Raw genomic sequence first — 16,422 nt, forward strand, 5'->3', positions numbered from 1 at the left:
GTTAGTGGGAAGAGAAGAAGGGACTTTAGCCAAAAAGACCGGTTATCCCAGTGACGACCTGGTGAGGCTTTGGGTGAGTAAGCTGTCTTGTTGTTCTGAGCCTCCATTTTCTCTCATGCAAAATAGGAGACGAAACACATCCCTTACAGCAGGGGTCCCCACCCTCTGGGATCCAGTGCCTGATGGTCTGAGGTGGAGCTGATGCAATAATAATAGAAATAAAGTCCACAATAAATGTCATGCACTTGAATCTTGCCCAAACCATCCACCCCAACCCCGGTCCATGGAAAAGTTGTCTTCCCCAAATCCAGTCCCTGGAGCTGAAAAGGTTGGGGACCACTGCCTTACAGGCTCATCAGGGATGAGGCAGTTCCCTAAATAGTATGGCACCCAGCACATAGTAGGCACTTTATAGATGTCAGCATTCTTTCTTCCTCTAATCAAACACAGGCCAGGAGAACTGTGTGGAACAGGACAGGGGAAAGGCTCAAGCCCCGGGGAATTGGTTCCTCTGCCTTTTCAGTGTCCTCTCCACCCCCCGCAGAGCTTCCATTTCATTTGTGTTTGTATTTTTGTCTCTCAAGTTGCTTCCAGCCCCCTGGGCGGCACTCCTCCCATCTCTGCGGGCCCTGCCTGGATGGTGGTTCCTGCAGGCCGGTCCGCGTTAGTGGTGGCCAGGGGCAGCCGGTGGGCGCAAGCCAGATGGGACACGACCCTCCCCACATCACGCCTGAAGCCGCAGTCCCTCAGTAATGTCTGGGCCCCCCTCATCCCTGGGACTGGGCGCCGGCCACCTCTGCCATGTTGTCATTTGAGTCCTGGTCCCCAGGGGGAGATGGAGGCAGGGAAAATTGATGCCTTGCACTGCCTTGCCTTTATGCTACAAGACACAGCTTGGGGTGTTGTGGGTTCAGCAGCAGAGGGGTCCACTGATGATGTCTGCAGGGTGCGAGAGGCTGGGGCTGGGGGCATGCTTGCCACACCTGGGCACATCTCCTGGTCGGTGCTTCCCGGAGGTTGGCTGAGAACTGATGTTTTCAACAATGTTTTCATAAAATGTTTTCAAGACATTTTATAGGGGCTGACTGGTCTTTCTTGGCCAGTTCATTGGCGAGTCTGCTACAAAGCCAATTTTGATGGCCCCCAGAACCTCATTCTGTTAGCGGCCTTCTGTTCTGTCTGTGGGTGCGGCAGATGCTATCAACAAGGGAGCTGTGATGACTGGTGGGGCCGGGTCCACAGCTCCTCCTCTCCTTAGAGCCCAAGGGGAGAGGCCAGGTATTACCAGCCGTCCTTGAGCAGGCACTGCTCATCGGGCAAATGTGTACCCCTCTTAAGTTCCTAAAGCAGGGCTTGGCAAACCAAGCCCCAAAACCGAATCCTCTGTATCACTCGGGAACTAAGATTGGTGTTGACGTTTTTAAATATCTGAAAAAAAAAATATTTTGTGACACGTGAAAATGATATGAAATTCACATTATAGTGTCCATGAATGAAATTTTATTAGAACATAACCCATGCTCATTTGTTTGCAATTTTTTTGGCTACTTTTGTTCTATGACGGCAGAGTAGAATGGTTATGATAGTGACCCGATGTCTTGAAAACCCTCAAATATTGTCTACCTGGCCCTTTACAGGAGACAGCCAGCAAGTCCTGTCCTAGAGAAAATAACTTTCTTGCACCAAGAGGCCAGGAAGTTAACCATAGAAATGGTAATGCCTGGGTCACCAGTGTGTTTGTTCTGCAGCGTCGCAAATGCCTTGGCTTCCATGGAGCCGGGAAAGAAAACAATATGGGAAACGATGAGTGGTATATCCTTGGGAGCACCTGATCAGGAACCACCAGTGTCCCAGTTAGGAGACCATTTGTGCCCCTTGGCTCTCAGACATGGCTGCTACCTCAGAACTCTTTTGGAAAGACAGACTCGAGGGTTGTATCGCCAGGAGATTCTGATTCAGTAGGTCAGGCATATGGGTGGGATACAGGCATATGGCTTTTAAAGAAGCACCCCACATGATTCTGGGGGAGTTGCCAACCTGTGTGAGGCTCTCTTGGTAGAGCAGCTATAGGAGCAGGACCATGCAGAGTGCAGGCATCTTCATCAGTGGGGACTCCTCTGGGTCCCCTTGCTGCTGAGTGCCCTGCCTCCCCTGCTGAGTCAGGCTCCCTTACATCTCACCACCAAGGGCACCCGTGAGACCTACCTCTGGGGACTTGAGGCCATGGGTCCTCCCCAGGATTCCCCAGCAGGCTCCCCTCCCTTCCTGCCAGCCTCCCATGAGGACAACTGAATGACAGCATGGTGAGGGGTGGCCTCCTGCTCTGCGATTGGACCTGTCTACTCGGCTCTGGTCTCTTTCTGTCTCTTCAACTGCCATCAGCTCTTCCTATCACCTCGGGGGCCTGAAATCTTGGTGGTGGCTTTCAATGGCTTGGATGGGCTCAAGGACTTGGGTCAGACAGTGATTGAGGTCGCTGTTTCCTGGTGTGACATTCAGGGTCTTTCCCTGTCCCTGTGCTGGTGTGGGGGTGAGCTGCTTGCTTTGGGGTGAAGCTTTTGTGACTCACAAAAGCTTTACCAGGGCTCTTCCTCTGCCCTTTCTACCACCACAGTTCCCCAGGACCTAATGGATGTCTCTGTGAGCAACCTGCCATCCCTGTGGCAACCCAGCCCCCGGCAGTCCTCCTGTTCCTCCTGTTCGCAGAGTGGCTCGGCTGATGGTGGCTCAACCAACGGCTGCAACCACGAGAGGTATGAGGGGCTTGGGCTGTGGACGGAAGAAACGCAAGTGCTGACTGGAGGTGTGCAGGCACCCGTTTCTTGCCTGCGCTGGACTCAGGGGAGTTAACACAGGCTATAGAAGCATCCAGGGCTTCCCTGGTGGCTCAGCGATGAACAACCCACCAGTCAATCCAGGAGATGTGGGTTCAATCCCTGGGTGGGTGAGATCCCCTGGAGACGGAAATGGCAACCCACTCCAGTATTCCTGCCTGGGAAATCCCACAGACAGAGGAGCCTGGCGGGGCTACAGTCCATGGGGTCGCAGAGTCGGACACGACTGAGTGACTAAACAACAGCAGCAACACAGAATCATTCAGATCTCGGTTAAATCCTAGCCTTGTGAAGTCCTAGCTCCCTCATATATATCAGTCAGGATCAACAAGGTGCTGTCGCTATAACAAACAGTCCTAAAATCTCAGTGATTTATTACAACAAAAATTACTTACCATGCATGCTGTGTGTCCACCATGCATCAGCAGGGGTCTTTGCTTTTTCTACATTCACGGGCCTGGCAGATGGAGTCACCACCATCTTGAATATTGTGAATCCCAGTGACTAAGGGAAATGCTTTCTTTATTTAGCGGTCTTAAGGACAAATCAAATAACGGTTTAAAAGCGGCCAGCCTGTGTACTGGGCACATGGTGATATTCAGTAAATGACACTTCTTAAATTTGTTGCATAAAGTTAAATCCCTGATCTCTCTCCTTGTCTGCAGAGCTCTGTCTTCTCAGGACTACTCAGCCCATTCATGAGACTGGTCATATTTCCCACTGACCCAGCCTGGCCTGGCCTGGGAGAGTGGAATCCTTTTTTCCTTGCTGGGCCTCTGTCCCAGCGCATGGCCCATTCTTTAGCCGTAGGAATATAAGTGGGGGCCAACTTTGTGAAGTTGTGAAGCCAACTTTGTGATCAAATTTGTGAAGCCACAGAACTCCTGGCTCTCAGTGTGTGGTCTGTGGACCAGCAGCATCATCACCTGAGCAGATTCTCTGCCCCTCACCCGAGAACTGCTGAAGCTGAATCTGCATTTAACACATCACCTAGGGTCCCAAGACGATGTGTGTGCTTTTAAGCTTGAGAAGCACTGAAATGAGTAGAGATCCTCACATTTTAATACTATCAGAATCACCTTGGGGATCACAGACTGCTTCCTCGACCACTTCCTGGAGATCCTGATTAGGTAGATCTGTGCAGGGCCTAGGAATCCACATGCTGGAGAAACCCCAAGTGATTCTGTGACTGATGGTCCACAGACCATTGACAAATGCTGTTCTAACCCAGTACCCCCACTCACAGTATCTGCTTCCACAGCTGCAGTGATGGGGAACTCACCACCTTACAGACAGCCAGGGCCACTCTAGGGGGCAGCGATTGGTGTGACGCTGCCCTTCTGTAACCTGAGGATGCCTGAGCCTCACCAGCCTGAGGGCACAAAGAGGGTGACTTGAATGCTTAGTGCCTCCGTGTGCCTGCCTGGAGGACTTCAGCCACGCCTCCTTCCCAGTCTCCCTGGGCTTTTAATGGGGGTGATATTCTTCTACTCTGTTCTCTCTAAGAATGTACCACACTCCCTTCAGCAGTCCCGTTTCCCAATCTGTTCTGAGGCCATATTCCTCTCGCCTCTTTCACCCAAAACAGCCCCCCTGCCCTCAAATTCCCGTGCAGGGATACTCTCTGAGACATTACCTGCTTTGCAATTAGCCAGACTCTGAATCCCAGACTGGCTCCTCTTGGGTTCAGCTGGGTCACTTTAGAAGTCAGAGCATTTTCTGCTGGTGACGGAAACCCACTTCCAACTGGTGCAAATGGAAAAGAAAACGTACTGATAGAACTGAGACGTCAGCATCATGGGGGCTTCAGGCATGGCTGGATCCAGATGTTCCACACAGGAATGTGTTTCTTGAGCTCTTGGCTCTGCTTATCTCTAGGACGGTTTCATTCTCAGGCAGGCCCTTCCTATGCAGCAGTAAAAATGGATCCTGGCAGCTGCTGCTCTGTATCCCACTGGCTTAGGAACCCAAGTAAAGAAGAGTGTCATTTTTCAACAGAAACTGTAGTTCAACAGAAATCCCAGGGTTGATTCTCATTGGCCCAGGTTGAGTCATGTGACCCCCCCTCTGACCCAATCACTGTGACTCCAAGCTGAGTCATGTACATGGGTAGAATCAGCTCCACCCAAAGCATAGGATCAGAATTGGGAAGGCGGAAACCTCCAAGAAGAAGGGGCAGGGATGCTACGCAGGTGGAAACAGCAGTACCCCTGGTCTCTCTGACTGGCTGCTTCTCATCTGCTCCCCAGAGATAAGGAGTTATGCTCCTGTCCAGCAAGCCCGGGCTATGTGTGGATCGGTACTAAATGTCTTCCTTTTGCTCCACCTGCAGGGCTCCCCTGAAGCTTCTCTGTGACAATATGAAGTACCAGATCCTTTCCAGAGCCTTCTATGGATGTGCGTATTGGCCTGATTTGCCATCTTTGTCTCCAGGGAGCACTTATTCAGCGCCTACTGCATATCAGCAGTATTAGGGAAATGAGCCTGGCTCTGCGCCTCTGTTTCCTAGGTGTCTAGTGTTGGTTAAGTTACATTAACCTCCCTGAGCCTCAATTCCCTCTTTTACAGATCAGGCATAAAATTTCTCCCTTGGTTCTAAGAGAAGACAATGAGCAATGGGGCTCCTTGCTGGAAGGAGCAAGGTTTAATTACCATTGCATCTCTGTTTCCCACCTTAGAGGGCGTGTTTTCAGGATTAAATGGAAATATACAGAAAATATACAGAAAGCACCTAACGTTGCTTGCAGTGCTTGTTGGTGCTCAATAGATGTCAGTTCTCTCTTCCTATAGGCAGAAGCAGAAGAGCAAGATGGCCTAATGCCTTCCCAAGAACTTAAAAACTAAATTAATAACACAGGTGCTCTGATGATTTCCAGTTAACAGATGAGGAGACTGAGGCAAAGGGACTCGCCCAAGGTCACACCGCAAATAACTAACAGAGCTGGAACTCTCAAACCCAGGCTTGTAAAGGCTCTGTTTTTGCTACTCTCCTATTTTGATTCTTAGCAGGTTTTATTTCCCCCACCTCACAGCCTAGACGGGGAAGATAAAACATGTGTATATTTTAAGGAAATCTAGAAAAGTGTTACTACATCCTGCATGGGCCTGTGAAAAACTAGTGCAGGTCACATCAGCCTGGAAAGAGCTCACAGGGAAAGCATGATCTCCCCAAGGTCAGGCTTTTTGCCTGTTCTGTTACCATCCCTCCACAGTGCCCGATGCAGGGCCTGGCGTGGAGGAGGCTCTGGGCAAGGATTTATGAAACCACAGTGGAGAAGCGTCCTGGTAGAAGGGGTGGGAGTCAAGGTGGGCTTGATGCCCTCACGTGATGTGGCTCCTCCCTGATGGTGGTTGAGAGCCCAGGTTCTGGAGCGGATGGTCTGCGTTCATATCCCAACTCCACACCTGGCACCGTGACCTGGGCAAGTGATACATGCAGACTGTGCCTCAGTATCCCCATCTAAGGTGGGCATAGTAAGAGGACCTGCTTCATAGGGTTGTAGTGAGAATCAACTAAGTTATCTAAGCTCTGGGAGCAGCACCGTGGGGCAGAGTGTGTGCTGTGTGAGTGTTGGCTATCACGCCGTCATCATAAGCACCGTGATTAGCCCCATTATTGGCAGGTTGAGTCCTCAGGCTCCAGGTGGTCCAGGGTCCTCTCTGGGACTTGAGGATGAATTGGGGGTTGGGAATAACCAGAAGGAAAGGGCATGGTCAAAGCAAACACAGGCTAGCGTTTGCTGAATCATGCATGTGGTGCTATGCCCCCAGGCACCCAGGGTGGAGCAGATGAAGGGTGGCGCGCTGGCGGGTAATCCTCTAAGAGTGCAGGGCCGTCTTTGAAAGCAAACCAGAGCCTTCAGCATCTCCCCTGCTACTGACCTCAGGGCCTTCTTTATCCAGCTGCAATTTGAGCAAGTCCTCTCCTTTCCCATTCTCTCTCTCGGTATTCACTGGAGGCACCCCGAGGCACTGAGCCCGTAGAGTCACTTGCCCCTTCCTGCCTCCAGCCTGTGAATTAAATGCCTTGGTTTCCAGCCCGAGAGGAGTGAGCATCACCTCAATTGAGACTGAGAAAGGTGACGTGACTTCCCCAGGGTCGCAGGGCCATGAAGCAGTTAAGCCAGCAAGTAATTTCGCCCCTCTGAGCCTCACCTTCCTCAACCTGGAAAAGGGGGATGATGAGAATTCGCTGGTCACAAGGGTTCAGGCAGATTGCGAGGAGGACAGTACTTTGGAGACTTCGTGAGACAAGGCAGGAGTGCTGGATGGTGGGCAGTGACACTTTCCCTCCCTCCCCACAGGGCTTGCCTACTGCAGACACCTGTCTACCGTGAGGACCCACCTGTCAGCCCTGGTCAATCACATGATCGTGTCCCCTGACTTGCCCTGCGATGCTGGACACGGGCTGACAGCCGGGATCTGGGAGCAGTACCTTCAGGACAGCACAGTAAGGCTTGGCCTGGCTTGGCCTGCTGTGGGGCAGAGACTTTGCGGGGACAGAGACTATGGGGACCTCTTACCATTTTTCAAAGAAGGAAGAATGCAAGTGTACATATTTTTTAGAAGTTTTAAAATATCATGTCTCTGCCTCACCGCCCCCCACCCCAGTTCTGATCCCCTAAATTAATGACTAATATCAGTTTGGTGTAAACTTTGCTATACATTTCCTATACTTATACATTCACAGGTATGTCTATATAGATATAACTGAAATTCATTTTTTAATGAGGTGACATTATGTTTGCATTTTGAGTGATCAACTTACTTTTATATGAAGGACATCTTTCAGATCTCTAGGTGAAATACTGTGTGTTAGAACCTTAGCCCCTCATATATGCGTGGACCATAATTCAGTCAAATCTTCCTCTAATGATGGACATTTAGGCTGTTCCTGTTTCTTTTTTTTAAAATTATTTCAGCAGTGCTGTAGTCAACATCTTTATAAGCATATACCTGTCTGTACTAGTTTTCTTATTTCAAGGGTAGATTCTTAGAAATAAAGCTGTTTGATGTCCATTTTAAATTTAAATGGATATGACAGCTTACCTTTCTTGAAAAGTTATAGTGTTCATAATCCCTGGCAGTCTGTGAGCATGACTGCACGTTTCGTAAGGAATGCAAAAGATTTATTGACTTCTGGGCCCCACTCCAGCTTTACTGATTGGCCACTTCTAAGAGTGGACTCCAAGAATTTATGTTTTGGGAGTTTCCCACGGAATTCCCTGGCAGACCAGTAGTTAGGACTACATGCTTTCATTGCTGAGGTCCCAGATTCAATCCCTAGTTAGGGAACTAAGATCTCTCAGGCCATGCGTTGCAGCCAGAATAAAAGAAAGAAAGAAAAGAAAAGTTCCCCAAATGCTCCTAGAGATCTCCCCAGTTTGGGAAGCACTATCCTAAGGACAAATTGGCTGAAACAATAAACAGTCAAAACGGATGTTTTTCATCTAACGCTTCTGCAGCCATTCACTACCTGCTTGGTTGCATTGTTGTATCAGGGCTGCAGTAACACCGTAGTCCCTGCTGTTTTAGTTACTTGACCCTGTAGAGGTGTATTTCTTCCTCATTTGTTAATAACAGCATTGGGGGCTTCCTAGGGTTTTGCTTTCTCAAATATAACGCCACAATGGACACCTGTGTCCATGTGGCCCTGCTTGCTCACAGCATGATCTCTGAGGGCCAGGTCTGAGAGGCGGGACTGCTGGGCCACAGAGCCCGTGCCCTAGTTACGTGTCGACCGAGTCTTTGCCTCCCCCACCTACCAGAGTTACGAGGAGCAGGAGCTGCTGCGTCTCATCTACTACGGGGGCATCCAGCCGGAGATCCGCAAAGCCGTGTGGCCCTTCCTCCTGGGCCACTACCAGTTCGGGATGACAGAAACAGAGAGGAAGGAGGTAAGTTACCCCAGAGGGGCAGTGGGGTCCTTGACAGCAGGAAGAGCCAGGGACCATGGGGCTGGGGGGGCTCTAGTCCCCTGGTGGACCAGGGGGACACGGAGATATGGGGGAGCCAGGAAGGTTGAGGGCAGCGCCGTCCAATAAATGCAGCACAAGCCACAGATGTCGTTTTTTCAAATAGCTTTTTTGAGATAATGATAGATTCACATGCACTGGTAAGAAATAATGCAGAGACATCTCCATCCAGCTTCCCACAATTGTAACTTCTTGCAAAACTATAATACAATTTATCATAAGCAGGATATTGACATCAACATGGATATATACTGGCAATAAATCAATCTTCATTTTAAAAGTCCATATTTTATTGCATTTATTTTGTTTTCTATAATAAATATGTATATATTTTTAATCAAGATATAGTTTATTTACAACATTATGTTAGTTTCAGGCATTTAACATAGTGATTCAAAATGTTTATAAATTAGGGATTTCCCTGGCGGTGCAGTGCTTAAGACTCTGTGCTTCCCATGCAGGGAGCGTGGGTTCAATCCCTGGTCTGGGAACTAAGATCCATATGGCACGCAACACAGCCAAAAAATAAGATTAAAAAAAAAATTGTGTTAAACTAACTGATTAAAACAGTGCCTGACATACAGCAGACATTCAATAAATATTTTACTCAGTCCAGACATCTGGACTTAACAATTTAAAAATGTTTTTATAAATTACAACCCATTTATAGTCATTATAAAATATTGGGTATATTCTGTGTGCTGTGTAATATTTCCTTATACACACACACATATATATATAATGTAAATATATATATATGTCAGCCTTGATCAGACTTCTCATTTTACTTGTGCTTGAGTGTGTGTGTCTATTTAGTTGTCCACAGTTTTATCACACGAGTGGGTTTGTGTTGTTGTTGGATGACACTGGCTTTTGGGGGTTGTTTGTTACACAGTTTTAGCGTGGCAATTGATGACCACAGTCAACGTGCTGAACATTTTCTGGTGCTGCTGTGGTCCTCATGTCCTTTTATAGCCACACCCACCTCCCTCCCGCTCACTCCCATCCCTGACCCCTGGCAACCACTGATCTATTCTCTCCGGCTGACCGTGCATCTACCCTGACAGGTGGACGAGCAGATTCACGCCTGCTACACACAGACCATGTCCGAGTGGCTGGGCTGTGAGGCGATCGTGCGACAGAGGGAGCGGGAGTCGCACGCGGCCGCCCTGGCCAAATGCTCGTCGGGGGCCAGCCTGGACAGCCACCTGCACCAGATGATGCATCGGGACTCCACCATCAGCAACGAGGTGATGGGCTGCTCCCCGGGGGGAGCCAGGTGGAGGGTAGAGGCTGGGATCTGCTTCAGGGGGCTGTTGCAGGAAGGGTGAGGGCTGGGAGTCCTAGCACAGACCTGACTCCAAACTCCAGCCCCTTCATTTCTTAGCTCTGGGGCTCAAGCAAAGCAGCTTTACCTTTAAGCTTCAGTTACCTCATCTATGAAATGGAAATGACCATTTGTATAGGGGAGATTTGCATGCAGCTCCAACAAGATAGCATATATAAACTCTCCAGCACAGCATTGGCCCTTCAGTTATTCGGCAAATGCCGTTGAGTACCTACCATGTATCAGGCACTGTCAGGAATGTCCTGGAATGTCAGGAATACTCCAGTAAACAGGTCAGACATATCTGTCCTGATGAAGTCCCAAGTTTAGCAGCCAAAAGCCGGAGGTGAAAAGAAAATCAGTTCCCTTCACCAATGACGTATCAGTCATCAATTGCCGTGCTAAAACTGTGTAACAAACAACCCCCAAAAGCCAGTGACATCCAACAATAACTGTTTCTTTTTCACTCATGAGTCTGTGGGTCAGCTGAAGCTCAGTTGAAAGGTTTGTTGTTCTTTGTTGGGTTCTCACATGTTTGGGATGACTCAGCCCTGCCCCTCATGTCCATCCTCCAGCAGACTAGCCTGGCCACCTTCTCACAATGAAAGCAGCTCTTGAAGAGAAAAAGCAGAAATGCACAAGCATTTTTTATGTGTCTGCCCTGTTGAGTTTGCTAACATCCCATTGGCTGAAGCAGGTCCCATGGCCTAGCTTAGCTTCAGAGTAGACAGAAACTAGAAGATATAGGACAAAAAGCATGTATACAGGAAAGGAGCAGAGAATGGGCATTAATACAGCCAGTCCTTTGAGTTTGAAGTCTCGAGTGCAGAGTGTTTAAAAGTGGCATTCTCTGGTTGCAGGTGGGAGGTGGAGGTCCTGTGGTTTGTGTAGCCTCCAAAGGGGCTCTAAGGAGGAGAGATGAGCCCGCCCACCGAGTTTCATTTGACAGATGGGAAGTTGAGACCCTGAGAGAGGCTTGCTCATGTCAGGAATAGAGATAAGACCACACTTACTGACTCCCAGCCTAGCACTCCATCCTGAGCTCAGCACAGGGACCCTGAGCCCAGATGCAGCCTCACCTGAGCTCCTTCCTGCCCCCTTTTCCTCTCAGTCCTCCCAGAGCTGCAGTTCCGGCCGCCAGAACATCCGCCTGCAGAGCGACTCCAGCAGCAGCACACAGGTGACCTTCCAGAGGCCCCGCCCCCTCTCCACCCATCCGCCTCCCTCCAGCCCAGAATAATGGGATCAGAAGTCCCTCATCTCCAGGTCACTTAAGATTTCTCTGTTTTAGCTTTTTATACTTCCATTAAAAATTGAGGTTTTGCCTACACAAGTAATTCGTGAATCTCTTCTGCCTATTAAAAAAATATTGCAGAGAAAACTAAATTTGGTTTTGCCCATCCCTGGTCCCCACATGCCCTCCCTAGAAATAACATTGCCATCTTCTCTGAATATACTTTGCTTTCTAGTTTTGACTTTGGAGTTAGGAAAGTGTTTTGTTTTGTTTTTTAACATGACTGAAAGCAATTTAATTGAAAATAAATCTTTTTAAAACCAGAAGCACATGAAATTAACAGTAAATCAAGTGGGTGATATAACCACACCAAAGAAATATTTCAAGTGACCTTGTGACATGATCTTATACAGTCTGCATTGATGGGATATGGCCTGAAGACACAAATAGCCACAAATAAATCTTGGATATATATCCTGGAGACTTTTCCATAATATTTCATATTCATCTAAGTGTTCTTGAAAATTGATCCATAATGGTTAACTACATGGATATTTTTTAAGCCTGTTCCTTTAATTAGTTAACTTAAAAAAATTTTGTGCACATGATTTTTGTATGATGAAAGGTTTTCTTCCTCAGACCCAACTGCAATGCTCCCTGTTTCTTTCTGGATTTTTCTATGCCTGTTGCTGCATACGGAGCACTTTAAAATTTTCTACAAATGGGAGAATATGTCCCACCTTGTTCTGCCTCCGTCTTTTTACTGACTGTGTAGTGTTCCCCGGCATGCATGTTCCATATCTGAACCAACGCCCTGTGGGTGGCTATTCAGCTTGGTGCTGGAAGCAGCACCACGACAGACATCCTAACTCATCTGTCTTTGTGCTCCTTGTCTGCAGGTCTTTGAGTCTGTGGATGAGGCGGAGCAGGTGGAGGCAGAAGGCAGGCTGGAGGAGAAACCGACCAAGATCCCCAACGGGAACCTGGTGAACGGCACCTGCTCCCCAGACTCAGGCCATCCCTCCTCCCACAACTTCTCCTCTGGCCTCTCGGAACACTCAGAACCCAGCCTGAGCACGGAAGACAGCGTCATGGACGCCCAGCGCACTGCCCCGCTGGTGCTTCGACCCAGGGACAGCAGCATGGATGACGGGCAGAGCAGTGAGGCCACCACCTCCCGGGACGAGGCCACTCGTGAGGAGCTGGCCGTGCAGGACAGCCTGGAGAGCGACCTCCTGGCCAATGAGAGCATGGACGAGTTCATGTCCATCACCAGCAGCCTGGACGTGGCTCTGCCGGAAAAGGAGGGCCCCGCGATGGAAGGCTGGAGGGGCAGCGAGGCAGAAAAGCAGAGCCAGGTGGACAGTGAGGACAACCTGTCAGAGGAGCCTGAGATGGAGAGTCTCTTCCCCGCGCTTGCTTCTCTGGCCGTGACCACCTCGGCCAACAGCGAGGCATCCCCCGTCTCTTCCAGCGGCGTCACCTACTCCGTAAGTCACCAGGATTCTCCTCCACTCCATTTTCTGCAGCCATGGGAGGGTGGCAAGCCTCTGTTATCCAGAACTACTTCTGTTTCATTGCCTTTTCCCCATCATGGGGGGTTCACTGCAGAAACCCATTTGGAAGAGAAGGTAATTTAATACTTTAAGAACACAGGCTTTGCACACAAACAGTGCTGGGTTCAAATCCCAGCTTGAGCACATCTTGGTTTACACTCATGTCCAGTATCTCTTAAATATTTTACTTTCTTGCCATAAAAACCCAGAGGAAAGAATGTCAACTGAAAAGGTTTTCTGAGCCAAGGATCATGTACCTGTTTTTTGGGGGGGCCTTCCCTGGTGACTCAGACAGTAAAGACTCTGCCTGCAATGCAGGAGACCTGGGTTCAATCCCTGGATTGGGAAGATCCCCTGGAGAAGGGAATGGCTACCCACTTCAGTATTCTTCCCTGGACAATCCCATGGACAGAGGAGTCTGGTGGGCTATACAGTCCATGGGGTCGCAGAGTAGAACACAACTGAGTCACTTTCTTTCTTTTTTTTAATTTTTTTGGCCGCACAGCATGGCTTGGCAATCTTAGTTCCCTGACCAGGGACCAAACTCATGCCCCATGCAGTGGAAGTGAGGAGTTATAACCATTGAATCACTAGGGAAGTCCCTGCATCCATTTTCTTTTAAAGAATTTGTCAGTCGGCCGGAGCGCGGACCTGCCTGCATCACCGTTTGGGGCTCCTAGTTCCTGGGAGCTGCAGAGCTTCCCCGACGGTGGCGAAGCGACGGACAGCGCCGTTCGCGGGCCCTTGCGGTCCCCGGGCTTAGCTGCGCGTGCCCCGCTCGTCCTCGGAGTCAGCCAAACTCGAGGCTGGTGGAGGTGTGAGGCGACGACGGGCGAGCGTAGCGAGCAGCCTTGGCCGCTGCGGCCTTCTGTACTGCTCCCTCCGCCCCCTCCTCCTCCGCTGATCCCCCCACCGCTTCCCTCCCCCCACTTCCCGAGCTCCGGCGGGCGTGTCCCGGCCACGCTCGGGGCTGCTGCGGGAACAAAGGAGGACTCCGCGGCGGCGGCGGCGCCACCTCCGCCTGCGGCTCCAAAAAAATTAAAAAAAAAAAAAAAAAAAAGAATTTGTCATTTCTGTCACAAAGGGTCAGTCAGACTAGGCTGGATCCAAAAACCTAAAGTTGTCTGGCCCAACTCTGCCTTTCCCCAAGGCAGTTCAGTTCAGTTCAGTTCAGTTGCTCAGTCATGTCCTACTCTTTGCGACCCCATGAACTGCAGCACGCCAGGCCTCCCTGTCCATCACCAACTCCCGGAGTCCACCCAAACCCATGTCCATCGAGTTGGTGATGCCATCCAACCATCTCATCCTCTGTTGTCCCCTTCTCCTCCTGCCCTCAATCTTTCCCAGCATCAGGGTCTTTTCAAATGAGTCAGCTCTTTGCATCAGGTGGCCAAAGTATTGGAGTTTCAGCTTCAGCATCAGTCCTTCCAATGAATATTCAAGATTGGTTTCCTTTAGGGTGGACTGGTTGGATCTCCTTGCAGTCCAAGGGACTCTCAAGAGTCTTCTCCAACACCACAGTTCAAAAGCATCAATTCTTCAGCGCTCAGCTTTCCTTATAGTCCAACTCTCACATCTATACATGACCACTGGAAAAACCATAGCCTTGACTAGATGGACCTTTGTTGACAAAGTAATGTCTCTTCTTTTCAATATGCTGCTAGGTTGGTCATAACTCTCCTTCCAAGGAGTAAGCCTCTTTTAATTTCATGGCTACAATCACCATCTGCAGTGATTTTGGAGCCCAGAAAAATAAAGTCAGCCACTGTTTCCACTGTTTCCCCATCTATTTGCCATGAAGTGATGGGACCAGATGCCATGATCTTAGTTTTCTGAATGTTGAGCTTTAAGCCAACTTTTTCACTCTCCTCTTTCACTTTCATCAAGAGGCTTTTTAGTTCCTCTTCACTTTCTGCCATAACGGTGGTATCATCTGCATATCTGAGGTTATTGATATTTCTCCTGGCAATCTTGCTTCCAGCTTGTGCTTCTTCCAGCCCAGCATTTCTCATGATGTACTCTGCATATAAGTTAAATAAGCGGGGTGACAATATACAGCCTTGACGTACTCCTTTTCCTATTTGGAACCAGTCTGTTGTTCCATGTCCAGTTCTAACTGTTGCTTTCTGACCTGCATATAGATTTCTCAAGAGGCAGGTCAGGTGGTCTGGTATTCCCATCTCTTTCAGAATTTTCCACAGTTTATTGTGATTCACACAGTCAAAGGCTTTGACATAGTTAATAAAGCAGAAATAGATGTTTTTCTGGAACTCTCTTGCTTTTTCAATGGTCCAGCGGATGTTGGCAATTTGATCTCTGGTTCCTCTGCCTTTTCTAAAACCAGCTTGAACATCTGGAAGTTCACAGTTCACTACTGCTGAAGCCTGGCTTGGAGAGTTTTGAGCATTACTTTACTAGCGTGTGAGATGAGTACAATTGTGCGGCAGTTTGAGCATTCTTTGGCATTGCCTTTCTTTGGGATTGGAATGAAAACTGACCTTTTCCAGTCCTGTGGCCACTGCTGAGTTTTCCAAATTTGCTGGCATATTGAGTGCAGCACTTTCACAGCATCATCTTTCAGGATTTGAAATAGCTCAGCTGGAATTTCATCACCTGAGGCAGTAGTAGTGACTTATTCTGCCCAAATTATCTGGTGTTTACCCTCATGTCTGTAAATAATATACCTGTATTGCTACTGCTTAATATTTTTTTGTTTTTCTTCAGTTTTAAATATTGTCTGTTGACTCCCCATTATGGAAGAAGAGGTTTCAGTCTTTTTCCTTCCCTACCTGAACACCCTCACCACACAAGTGAAACCATCCCACTCCCCATCCATCCACTATAGTCACAATAATTTTAGTTAAATGATTGATCTTTGTTTATATCATTATAGCAATATAATGGATGTTAAATTGGATATTTTCCTGCAAAAATTTTGTTTTTCCTAGAAGTGTTTTCATTTGTTTAATTGGTTTCTTACATGTATATTGTAGTGTATTTATATATACACATACATATACATATATATATATATATCTTGATCTTACTTTCTTCTTATATAAAATGAGGATAATAATTCTATATACCTCATAGAATTGTGAGAAAAAACTAAAGAGAATTTTCATCAGACAAAATGAAAGAGGCCTTCTCAGGAAACAACATCAACAAAAAATAAAGTCAGACATCTGACTGGTCCAGATAGAGGAAGTTTTCTCAATGATGGCAGGAGAGGGCTAGGAGGAGGAGGAGGAGAGAGAGAGGCTCTGTGGAAGAGTGCCCCTCTGAGGAGCTGGGGTGGAACAGTTCTTTCCCTCCCCTGTGAGGAGCTGGAGTGTGACTGTTCTTTCCTCCCCTGTGAGGAGCTGGAGTGTGACTGTTCTTTCCTCCCCTGTGAGGAGCTGGGGTGTGACTGTTCTTTCCTCCCCTGTGAGGAGCTGGGGTGTGACTGTTCTTTCCTCCCCTGTGAGGAGCTGGGGTGTAGTAGTTCTTTCCTCCC

The 16,422-nt window shown here is 48.6% G+C and overlaps 1 protein-coding gene across 3 annotated transcripts in view; it reads left to right on the forward strand.

The window, feature by feature from the left end:
- Nucleotides 1-16,422, forward strand: part of SGSM1 (small G protein signaling modulator 1) — a 73,732-nt gene that overhangs the window by 43,468 nt on the left and 13,842 nt on the right. For 2 of the 3 annotated variants that reach the window (XM_019977971.2, XM_070769742.1), the window contains 8 exons: nt 585-749; nt 2,615-2,753; nt 5,167-5,231; nt 7,139-7,284; nt 8,603-8,731; nt 9,877-10,059; nt 11,248-11,316; nt 12,270-12,860. In XM_019977971.2, the coding sequence (XP_019833530.2) occupies nt 585-749; nt 2,615-2,753; nt 5,167-5,231; nt 7,139-7,284; nt 8,603-8,731; nt 9,877-10,059; nt 11,248-11,316; nt 12,270-12,860 (1,487 nt within the window). The remainder of the gene's footprint in view (nt 1-584; nt 750-2,614; nt 2,754-5,166; nt 5,232-7,138; nt 7,285-8,602; nt 8,732-9,876; nt 10,060-11,247; nt 11,317-12,269; nt 12,861-16,422) is intronic. The other variant, XM_070769743.1, reaches the window with a different exon arrangement.

Source organism: Bos indicus, chromosome 17 (genome assembly GCF_029378745.1).
Source record: "Bos indicus isolate NIAB-ARS_2022 breed Sahiwal x Tharparkar chromosome 17, NIAB-ARS_B.indTharparkar_mat_pri_1.0, whole genome shotgun sequence".
NCBI lineage: Eukaryota > Metazoa > Chordata > Mammalia > Artiodactyla > Bovidae > Bos > Bos indicus.